We start from the raw sequence: 12,037 nt of genomic DNA on the forward strand, positions 1-12,037 counted from the left end.
TTCCGTTTTTCACCACTACGGCCACCCTTGAACATCTTCCTTCTGTCCTCTGCTTGTGGTCTTGGCCGTTTGAAGGCCGCTGGTCGTGGTGGAACCGGGAAACTTCTGTCGTGATCCTGCTTGGACCTCGTTGTTGGCCGTTCAAATTTTTCTTGTACTTTTTCCTCCGCCGCTGATGGCCCTTCCGCAGTTCGGCGACTTTTGCTGCGGAGAGTTCTGTCGGATGAGTCAATCTTCCGTTTCACAGCCGGGTTATAGTTGCCGTCCTTTCTCCCGGTCTTTTCCACATACGTCGTCCTTCTCCCTTCTTCATTCCGGGGGTGTTCGTGAACTCTGTTTTTTGGACGGTGGAACGGCTTCTTTTTCTTTGTACCTTCAATTTTTCCGCGGGGCAATTTTCTTTTCACTTGCTTCTGTCTCTCATTGGCTTGCCCTTGTACTTGTCGTTTTCCCACCTCTGGAACTTGTACCTGCGGTGTCTGCCGTACCGGATCCTGCAAAAGATCTGAAAAGATTTGCATTTTATTACGGTCATAGAATGGTTTTATCTGGTCAATGTTTGCGGAACAGGTTTCACCATTTCTTGCCTTTAACACTACAACAGCGTGAGTTATTTTTTCTATAACATATGGTCCTTCAAAGCGTGGAAAAAATTTGGCAGTTTTATCTTCTGGTGCTGAAGAAAGTGAATGCTTAATTTTTAGTACTTCATCCCCTACTTTATAAGTTACTCCCCGTCGTTTCAAGTCATAATACAATTTTTGTTTTCTTTGTGCTACTTCCGTATTCTTTTTTGCTTCTTTTATTAGTTTTTCTATATCACCCATTTTAAATTCTGGGGCTCTTTGTTGCACATAAAATAGTTTATCTAACGGTGTTATAACCTTTCTGCCTAGAAATAACTCAGCAGGAGTTTTGCCCGTTGTATCATGTTTTGCGGTCCTAAGGGCGAAAGCAAATTCATTGACATAGTTATCCCAGCTTTTATGAAAATTTTTAACATAACTACGGATAATTTTCACTATATTTCTGTTGACCCGTTCCGCTATATTTGATTGCGGCCGATACGGGACCATTTTTAAATGACGTATGCCCAGTTTTTGGCACATGTCTTCAAATATATTACTTACAAATTGAGGACCATTATCCGATATAACTTTTAGGGGCGCCCCGTATTTTAAAATATATTTATTTAAAATAGAATCGGTAACTAATTTCGCGGAGGCTCGTTTTAAGGGAACAATTTCGGTCCATTTACTAAAATGATCAACTATAACAAGGAGATAGCGACTTTTGTTTAACTGACTTTTTGGGAAAGGGCCCAATAAATCGATGCCGATTATTTCATTTGGAAATTCGGATTTAATACTATTTAGAAACCCGGCTGGGCGGAAATTAATATAATTAACGGCTTGACATGTTGGGCAGGACTGGACATACGCCCTTGTTAACTTTTGTAGTTCAGGAAAGTAGACTGCCTCGCGTACGCGTTGAGTAGTTTTTCGAATACCAGCATGAGAAGCTAAAGGGCTGTCATGGAGCTCTTGCAGGATATTTAATCTAAGACTAGCTGGGATAACAGGTCGAAATTCGTTGTTGGAATTCGTAGTTTTTGTGTAGAATAATAGACCATCTATTAGTTCGTAATGGGCCGCCCTATTTCTTATCGCCACAATATCTTGGTGGCTAAAATTTTCAGGATCCTTCAAATACTCATAAATACTTCCAAACTCAGGATCCTTACCCAGTTCGGTTATTACAGTTTCTCGGGAATTTATTGTACACGCTGTCAGCATTGCAACTTTTACGGTATTACCCTGTTCGTCTAATTTAATTCGTGACAGGGCATCTGCTACGATATTTTCCTTTCCGGGGGTATGCTTGATTACCAGATTATATTCTTGCAGCTTGAGTGCCCATCTTATTAACCTTGGGGATAAATTTTTTCCAGAGTACAATCTAGTTACCGCCGCATGATCAGAATATACTGTTATCGGCGCCTTTCCAAAATAGACTCGGAACTTTTGCACTGCTAACAGAACTGCAAGTGCCTCTCTCTCGGTCGCGGAATAGTTTCTTTGTGTTTGATTTAAAGTTCGGCTAAAAAATGCTACTGGCTGCTGATTTTGCGAAAGTACCGCTCCTACCGCATAATCCGAAGCATCCGCTGAAATTTCTAAATTTTCATCCTTTTCAGGAAATTTCAACACAGGGGCTTGCGTTAATGCTTGTTTTAATTTTTCGAAAGCACTATTGGCTTCGGCCGTCCACGAGAATCTTGCCTTTTTCCTTTTTAATTTTAACAATGGCTCAGCGATAGCCGCAAAATCTTTTATAAAGGACCTATAATATGAACAAAGTCCTAGAAAAGAAGAGAGCTTCTTTGCCGTGTTTGGAGTCGGATACTTTTGTACAGCGATTATTTTTGATTCATCTGTCTCGATCCCTTTTTGCGATATTTTGTAACCTAAATATTTTAATTCAGGGGCTGCAAATTTGCATTTTTCGACATTAACTTTTAGACCGGCCTCATTTAATAAAGAAAACACCTGTCTTAAATCCTGTACATGTTGGTCTAGATTATCACTAGTAATAATGATATCGTCTAAATAGATAAATGTGGACTTTCCGAGAACAGGTCTTAACACAATGTCCATGCATCGCTGAAATGTTGCTGGGTCGCCTGAAAGGCCAAACGGCATTCGCAAAAATGCATAAGTGCCAGACTTGGTTATAGAAGCAGTCTTAGGCACGTCCTCAGGCCTGATCCCTATTTGAAAATAACCATTCGTTAAGTCTAAAGTTGTCATAAATTTGGTTGATTTTATGTTCCTTAAAATTTCTTCTATAATCGGTAAGGGATATACCGGATATTTCGTTATGGAATTTAATTTACGGTAATCAATAGCGAATCTCCACCTTTTTGGATGCTCCAAAGGATAATCATTATTTTTCTTACATAAAACCACCGGACTAGCATAACTACTTGAGATAGGCGTTACGATCTTTTTACGTAGCATATCGGTAATATGCCATTCTATAATTTTTTCCTTATTCTTATCATACCGGTATGGTTTTTGACGAACCGGCAATGCATCTCCGGTGTCAATACTATGGTTAGTAACCTGGGTAAATCCTGGAATATCACTAAATAAGGAAGCAAATTCACTTACCACTTGTCGGATTCTATCTTGCTCGTCATTAGGCAGGTGGTCGAGATTTACCCTTGGCGGTTCAACCTTTTCTACACGCACTGGTTTCATCGTCAGCTTAAGAGACGCTTCATTAAAATCCAGTGTAGCTTGTGCGTCTGAAAGAAAGTCTCTTCCTAGTATTAAGTGTGCTTGCAAATTCTTTACTATAAAAAACATCACCTTTACTTGTTCGTCCTTGATACGGATGTACAAAGGTACTTTACCTACGCACTTACATTGTTCTCCTTGCGCCGCTAATACTGTTGTATTATCCGCATTATATATGCGGTATTTGCGAAAATACTTTCTAAAAAAGACTTCTGCCACACAGGAACACTGCGCGCCGGTATCCAGGAGTGCGGTGGCCGGGATATTATTTACCAAGACTTCAATCTTCGGAAGAGTTAAATTTTTCACCATTACTGTATTTAACTTGTAGGAAGAGGGGTTTTCGTGGCCTTCGGATTTCCGCACCCTCTCGTCAGCAGAAATCCGTTTTAGTTTAAATTATTTTTTCTTTCGGTGCTTTCCTTCTTTCTCCACTGGCCTTGAGACTTTTTTCCTGGGTTGCTATTGAACTGTCGACGTTCGCCGGCTGTTTTTGAATGCTCGGGTTTCCTTGCCCACTGATTCGCTTTTTCTCCGTAGCCATGTGCTTGAGTTTGCTGTAGTCTTGGCGTACCAAATTGGTTTCGCTGTTGATATTGGCGTCTTCTTTCGACGTCCGCCGTTCTTCTACTTTCAAACTGGATTGCTAGCTCAAATAATTTTTCCAGTGTAGTCGGATTTCTCAATTCAATAAAGTCTTGCACTTGGGGTAGTAACCTCGGCAAAATCACTTGAATTATTTCAGGATCCGGACGGTTTCCATACAAGAGCTTGAAAACGTGAATTTTTCTTAAAATAAACCTGGAGATGTTTTCCATTCTTTGTTGATATATACTGAAAAGTTCTGTTTCTAATTTCGCACGATCCCTTACAACAGGGAAGGCTTTTAGTAGGGCAGTCTTGAAATTTTCGTAAGTATAGGTGGGACTTCCTGCTTGACCCAAGAGACTTCTGCCGATACATTTGAACCAGTTAAGCGCTTGGCCCCTCAAAGCGCTGGTAGCTAAGGTAACTTTTTGAAACTCGTGCACGGGGTAGAGCATGAAGTGGTCATCCAATTTTTCCAAAAAACTGGTTACCTGTGAGTTTCCATTAAACGTTGCTTCTGGTTTCATCGAAGCGCGCATGGTCTGGACGATGTACCCAAATCCTTCCAGGGCGGCAGCTGGCATTTCTGGATTCTGAGCCGTTTCTGCAGGCAGCACAGGTTCTTCTTGAAACTCGGCCATGGTTATTCTTCGTCGGGCGCCACTATCAGGTTCAATGTTTCTTCTAACCTTCTTCGGAAACATACAATGACCTGACTAGAACAGAGAGCTTACTAAAGCTATGTTCACTAATTGTAGTAAGTAGACAGGATACAGACGAAGGGTATACAAAACCCTTTATTTTTTTCTTTATATACAATGACTTCCGTACTTCGGAATACAATGACCCTCCACTCGGGGTCTAACTTAAAAGATATCAAAATAAAACTAAACTCTAATTTAACTTTAGAATAAGATTGGCCTTATAATAACAGAAAGCGTATGTAGCACAGAGACTGTGAACACTACAATACGTTTAATTTATCAAGAGGATTAAAACCTCTGGCCTGGAAGGCAAAGTAGCAACTGCATAACTTCTAAGGTAAGCGGCCTGCTTCGAACTCACGGCTTCCTCTCTTTTGCTTGGCAAAAAGGCCACACTTAAATACTTGGCGTTCGCCAGACAACTTTGCATAAACTCCTTCACGCTTATAATTCTGGCCGGAAGTAGAAAATAAGAAGTGATAGTAAAGATTTAAAATAAAATAAACGTTAGTAAAACTTAAGATCCTTACAGGCTAATCCAAATTGTCTGACCTAATCAGAACAAACTCATGAATTTATCTTGGTAAGGAGTGAAAAATTTTGTCTGTTATTGGCATGAGCTTTGAACACAATATAGATGACAGTTAGGCTTTGTGGAGTTCGCTCTAGTTTAGGGATAGCACCCCAGGGAACGCGTCTACAGATCTCCCATCCGTTTTGTCCTGCCACCAAACCATTTACTGAGTACTCCGCTGCCAAAACCTCTATATGAAAAAAATCAAAATCCTCACCTTGAATACTCTTCATTTGCGTCCTGGCGAGGGCTAACGGAAAGGATAATTAAAGATTTAAAATCTTAAAAATTGTCTAATTAACAAAAAAATACTTTATAGTCTGATGTACTTTTTCATTTAGAACCTTAAACATAGCGCCGAGAATGCAAAAGGCAAATAACACTGTACTCAAATTATGCTTTTGGAAAGCCGCTGAAATGGAACTGCTCCATGTCTGCTTGGGAGACTCCATAAGTAACCTTTCATTCTAGTCTCCGGCCACATTTGAACTCTATCCCTCTTGAAGTAACCCACGTCCTCTTTTCTTCACTTAGTATTCAAATTTATAACATGCATTTGTTAGCAAACGAAAGAAATTATAAGGTATTTCTCCCGCCTTCTTAGCATGCCTTCGTGGTGTGGTGGTCTGCCACTAGGCGCGTATTCCAGAGGTCCGTGGTTCGATTCCCGTTTCATCTCTCCTGCTTCCAAATAACCTAATGTCTCTACAACTTTTGAAAAATATTGTTTGAACGTCGAAGAGAAACATCAAACTTCGGGGAAAAAGATACCTATATATCATATACTATACAAGTATGCCGTATAATCGAAATTATTTGTCCTAAAAATGAAATACTTTACAATTAGTATGATCAAAATGAATTAAGACAGGGATGAAACGATATATAAAACTTAAAGAAATATAAATTACCATCTTGTACTTTATCGCAGTAAAAAATTCAAAGAAAGAAGTTTTCTAGTGCTTATCAAAAATGATACATCATAAAATATGTCTAACAAACAATAAACTGGTGTTTGACACAGTAAGTTAATTTCAAAAATCTGAACGTGTATTCATTCTGCAAGTAACATTACTTATTTTTGATCATTTATATTAAAAACTTGTCATATTAGTTCAAGTAGTTCTCCTCAAACTTCACAATTAGAAAGTTTGTTAAATAGAGGTTTATAGGTATAGTATCTAGCTTTAAATATACATATCTCTAAAGACGTATTCTTGCGAGGGTCACTGTGAAATTATTTAGATACAGCTAAATGATACAAAATAACCTCACTAGAGCTTACGTGTGTTTAGTTTCCTTCAACAGCAATGCACTTTTGTAGGCGACTTCTTCAAACTATCCATTTCTTGGAGTTGACGAAAAATATGCGTTCACAGCTTCATCAGTCTCATCTTTGGAATGAAAATGACGGTCCCGTACATTTTGTTTCAAACTGAAAGACAAGCAAAGGTTACATGTTGCAAGATCAGGACAATCGGGTGGATGTTCCATCACTTTGATGTGCTTTAGTTCTAAAAAATCAACTGTCAGTCTTGCTGGATAAGAAGATGTGTTATCATAGTGAAGCATGAGTTCTTTAATATTCACTTCTTGAATAATTTCTGCAAGACATTTAGTGGTTACGAGTTAGCTATACTACCTTCAACCCCTATAACTTGATGGTTTGACGAGTCCTGCATTTCTGAAGAAATCATTATACTTTAATTTTTTTCCCTTGCTCGTTGTCTTTTCACCACTATTGACTTAGAATGAACTGTTATCTTCAAAGACTCATAATTCACTTTCTTGCTGTGTTGGAAAGTCAAACAACGTTTCGTCATCGGTTATAGTTTTAAAAATAATGTGGTGTCCACCATCATTACTTAACTTTAAGGTTCTTTTACTCATTCGGACATCCTCCGGTTTTTGGTGCTGTGTTAATTTTTTGGGGAACCCAACGACAAACTAATTTTTTATACGCAATTCTCCATGAATAATTTTATCTACAGCTGCGGATCCAATGTTACGTTCCTTCTGTATCACTTGCTAGATATAGCGATTATCATTGATTAACATTTTCTTATGGCTGACACATTTACTGCGATTATAGCTGACTAAAGAACTTCCCATTCATCACCGAGGAGTTGTTCATCATCCGTGTTCTTCATCAAGGAAAAAATTTCGATCTCTAAGAAATTCTATAAACCGTCTGAATTCAGTGTCACAAGATGCAGTTCTTCCTTTCCATAACCAAAAGTGAACTCCAAAGGTAGTGTTCTTAATTTATCCTCATTTTAAGATCACAAAAAATCCTTTTGTGAAAATGTTCTCCTGGCAGCTCCCTTTTCCTTTCTTCGAAAAGTTATTATACGATAGATAAACTGCAATTATTGCCACAAATTATCGTCTGTGAGTTACCTACGTATTAGATCACATAAGTATTTCTAGTTAGAGAAAGTTAAGTTTTGGAAATACGTTACTTATAATAATTCGATACAAATTTCATTTTTAGTATCTCGCCGCTCTAAGCACTTTCCTTTTCCGTTCTTATTTGGCATGTTGTTGTTTTCTTCCAAGCGCTATCATACTAAATTTCAGAAGGCATTAACGTGAGTTGATAACTGTTCATTTGGATAGCCTTGAATATACAGTAGCTTTACTCGAGAAACTCTATTTTGAATCTAAAAACCAGTGCGAAAACATAATTCACCAGACCTATAATGAGATGTAATGATGCTTAGAGGTGTGTAGGTGTATTTAATTATGGCAAAGCACACTAGGGCTATCTGCCTAAGGGGAGGGATGCCTTCGTGGAGATCTTTCTAAGGGAAACTGGCTCGTATACTCGTTACACACGGGGCAAACCACGAAAACATCCATGCAGCCAGCCCGTTCACGGGATTCGAACCTCGGACCGAACTACCAGTGTTCAGCGACTTTAACGCTCGGCCGGTGGTGGGCCTTAATGATGCTTAGAAATTTAGCTTTAAGAATCAATTAATGTTCGAGAACTGAACTCCCTTCGTTACCAAAAGCTGAAATATTTATTAACTAGTGTTAAAAATGAAAGATTACTATGTAAAAATCACTAGTACCTTGGGATGAAACCTAATCCAAAGGTATGAATTCTTGTAATAAATTTTTAGAATAATTTATTTATTATCAAACTGTAAATACCTTCTAGATTCATTTTCATCTTTAGTAGTATCCTTTTTAAAGAATGAGAAATTATTCGTATCTATGTTAATGTTAATGTCAAACTAATTTAACTTAATTCTGAAAAACAAAAGTGAAACCAGAGTTTTCCATAAATATGTTTAGTCTTAACATAATATTTTTAGCCATAAATATTTTTAGTTTCCACTTTTCAGTTGAAAAAGTAATGTTATACAGTTTTTATGTATAATATCCAATTCACCTATACTTGTATTACATTTGAAACTTTATAGTAATCTAAAAATTCTTTGATTATGCATTATCATCTTCCTGTTTTTGTGCATTCTGTTTTTTGTCCTTTTATGATGCAGATCATAGAATAATCTTACATTATAGCATTCGAAACAATTTAGTTATTCAGTAAGGATTAATTTGTCGTATGATATGGAAACTATTTTATTTTTATAACTATAATTTTTGCTAAATTTTGCAATTTATTTTCAAATTTTAGTGCTTTTCAACACCTACAGAGATGCCCTACGAGATAATCCGAACTTTCTGCGCACCCACCTCATTCCCATGTTCATCCTAACTACAACGAACATCCGTGGCAATGTGGATTCTGTCTCCGAAACCATTGTCTTTGAATATTTCAACCGCATCAATCACTCCAACGTCTCACAAGTCTTACAGCCATTCATCAACGTAAGATATTTTCATTCGTAATTTTTTGGTATCATAATGTTGATAGTTAGATGTTAAATCCATGGTTACTGTAACCTGTAACAAATGTGGCTTTACAAAAATCCAAATTCAAGCCATAATTAATCTAGAATCCACATCAACTCATAAGAACATATAAGTATATACTGTGTATCATATAATTCATAACAGATCAGCTGTGAATATTTCACGTAACTCACGAGAATCCACCAGTGAACATGCGGTCCAAATTCTCTTTCTTGTATATACGGTCCAAATGCCATCAAAATAACTTTGCATATCGTATAGCAAGATAACACTATTATCTTGCTACACAACATGACGTTACACTATCCAGTTACAAAAGTGTTTTAAATGGTTCATATATTCATGTTTTATCATTTTTAACTAAAAATAAAAATTTCATAAAATTTAAGAAATCTAATTTTGTATACGTTCTCCCGGTCCCCATATTTACATGTAAGAAAATGTCATGCCCAATACAAAAACAACAATATAAAGAGAATGACTATGACGAATGTGAGTACGACAAAAAATTGATCGAGGTACTTGGTTTCAAACATCATATTCAAGTGCCATGCACAAATGAAAGAGCAAACTGTTTTCATTTGTGATTATCTAAAAATAAAACTTCACTTTAGGAAAAGATTTCTTATGTTAACAAATTAAGTTAAGAGCAATTTTATATATATATTATTCGTTATCATGACAGGCATTGATCAATATATCTTTATATATATATAAGCGGCTAAAGTGTGTGTCGCTGATAGTTTATTGTTGCCACTCGGAAAAATGAGCGCGGAAATTAACGTTTCCGCAGTTTTTAATTAATAGCTCGGCCGAATAAAGTCATACGGAGATGAGAACGGTATCGATGGATTCGGAGAATTTTTTGGAATCCGAGGATACGCGTCTCGAATTTCAACTCAGCGCCGTTCCGTAGATATTCGAGAAAAAAGAATTTGTCACGTAGCCAAATCCCTCTAATAGGGAAAACCCAAGAAAGAAAGTGGAAAACATAGGGAAAATTAGTTTTTAATTAATATCTCGGCTAATTAAAGTCCCAAGAAGACGCGAATGGTCAAAATGGCGTGCCACGGACCTGCAGAATCCAACGGTGTGCTTCGCTAAGCCCGGGAGCCAGCCGTTTAGAAGGAGAAGATGTTACTTCACCCCATATATATATATATATATATATGCGACTTAAGTGTCTGTTTGTCGCCGATAGTTTATTGGTTGCTTGGGTAACTGTACTAGCCAATGGGATGAAGTTGCCACGGCACAGGGTTGCCGTTTCAATTGATACGTAGACAGTTTCCTGTAAAACTTGCCTTTGCTATGACCATCAATAAGTCTCAGGGCCAAACGCTTAAGCGTGTTGGCATTTTTTTTACCTGAGCCTGCATTTGGACACAGTCAACTTTATGTTGCCTGTTCAAGAGTTCGTTAAAGAACGGACGTAAAATTAAAAATAATGGATGGTCCTCTGCAAGGCGAGCTTAAAAATGACGGAAAGATCTACACCAGAAATGTTGTGCACAAAGAGATCTTTGACATGCGAATTAAAATTTTATTACTTAAATCACCTTTATTTATTGAGCTAGCGGTGGCTCTTAAGAAATGTACCGCCAGTGGTTTCCTTCATTGCACTCTACTTTAAGCAATTAAAGCAAGTAGAAGGGGGGAACCCGTGGGGCACTAAGCGAAGAAGAGTCCTCGCCGCCCGCCCTGGGTAATTCAGTTTGAATTAGCAGACACCTTTGCACAAATCATTTTAATTAAAATTTATAATATCTAGAACAGCGGTCATTTCGTAAATAGTAGAATAACTTAATTTGGAACTAAATGAATTTAAGATCATACAAAATTTGATATATATATATACAGTGGTGGCCAAAATTGTGGACACTTTTGGAAATTTTTATGTTTTTGAACTTTGTATGCTTATAGAAAGCGTTACGTTTCACAAAATGCAAACTTGTATATATCATTTTAAAGCGAATTTATTACTGAATTCAATACAAAACACAAAATTCAATTATTTGCAATACAAAAAAAAAAAAAGTTCAACGATAATAGTTATCGATATACATTAGATAGTGATGATTGCAGTGAGTTATCAGTACTTAGTAGGGTACCCTTTATTTTTGATTACAGCTTCACATCGACGTTTCATTGAGCTGACAAGAATTTTAAGCTCTTCTTTCGTTATTACATGATGCTAGGAAACAATTATAGCCTCAATTAGTTCCCTTTTATTTGATGGGCGCCTCATTCGGACAAGAGTTTTCAAACGGTGCCAAAACATTTCGATAGGATTGAGGTCAGGACTGTTTTCTGGCCATGACAACAATTTAATGCTCTTTGTACGAAACCACTCTTTCGATATTTTGGCCGTGTGGCAAGGAGCAGAATCCTGCTGAAAAATAAACGAAGCATTATTGGGAAAGAGATCTCTGATGGAAGGTAGAAGTTTTCGTTCTAGAATAGTGCCAATGCATTCAGTGTCCCATCGATGACATGAAGGTGACCAGTACCATCTGCTGACATGCATGACCAAATCATAACGCTAACTGGGTTCTTCACAATTGCTTGAATGCAGTCAGGATGTAGCTCTTCTCCTATTCTACGTCTTACATATTTTCGCCCATCACTACCGAATAACGATATCTTAGTTTCATCACTCCATATAACTTGTGACTACTGATAAAAAAAAAAGTTCAACGATAATAGTTATCGATATACATTAGATAGTGATGATTGCAGTGAGTTATCAGTACTGATCATCTGTACAATTAATGTGTTCCTTTGCCCACTGTAGTCTTTTTTTTTTTTTTTTTTTTCGTTGCTGAAAATTAAGATAAGGCTTTTTTCGTGGAATTCCACATCTCAGTCCAACATCTGTTAATCTTCTCCTGATTGTTCTTGAACTGACAGAAACACTAGCATCATTCAGATCACTTCTGATGGCCGCTGATGACATTTTTCTATCTTGGAGAGTCATTAAC

At 37.3% G+C, this 12,037-nt stretch overlaps 1 protein-coding gene across 1 annotated transcript in view; it reads left to right on the plus strand.

The window, feature by feature from the left end:
- LOC118198391 (esterase E4-like) overlaps nt 1-12,037 on the plus strand; it is a 105,299-nt gene that overhangs the window by 78,828 nt on the left and 14,434 nt on the right. The window contains exon 7 of the mRNA XM_085821706.1: nt 8,818-9,011. Within this exon, the coding sequence (XP_085677832.1) occupies nt 8,818-9,011 (194 nt within the window). The remainder of the gene's footprint in view (nt 1-8,817; nt 9,012-12,037) is intronic.

Source organism: Stegodyphus dumicola, chromosome 8 (assembly GCF_044657685.1).
Source record: "Stegodyphus dumicola isolate Sdum_Otavi_A_Nest chromosome 8, ASM4465768v1".
NCBI lineage: Eukaryota > Metazoa > Arthropoda > Arachnida > Araneae > Eresidae > Stegodyphus > Stegodyphus dumicola.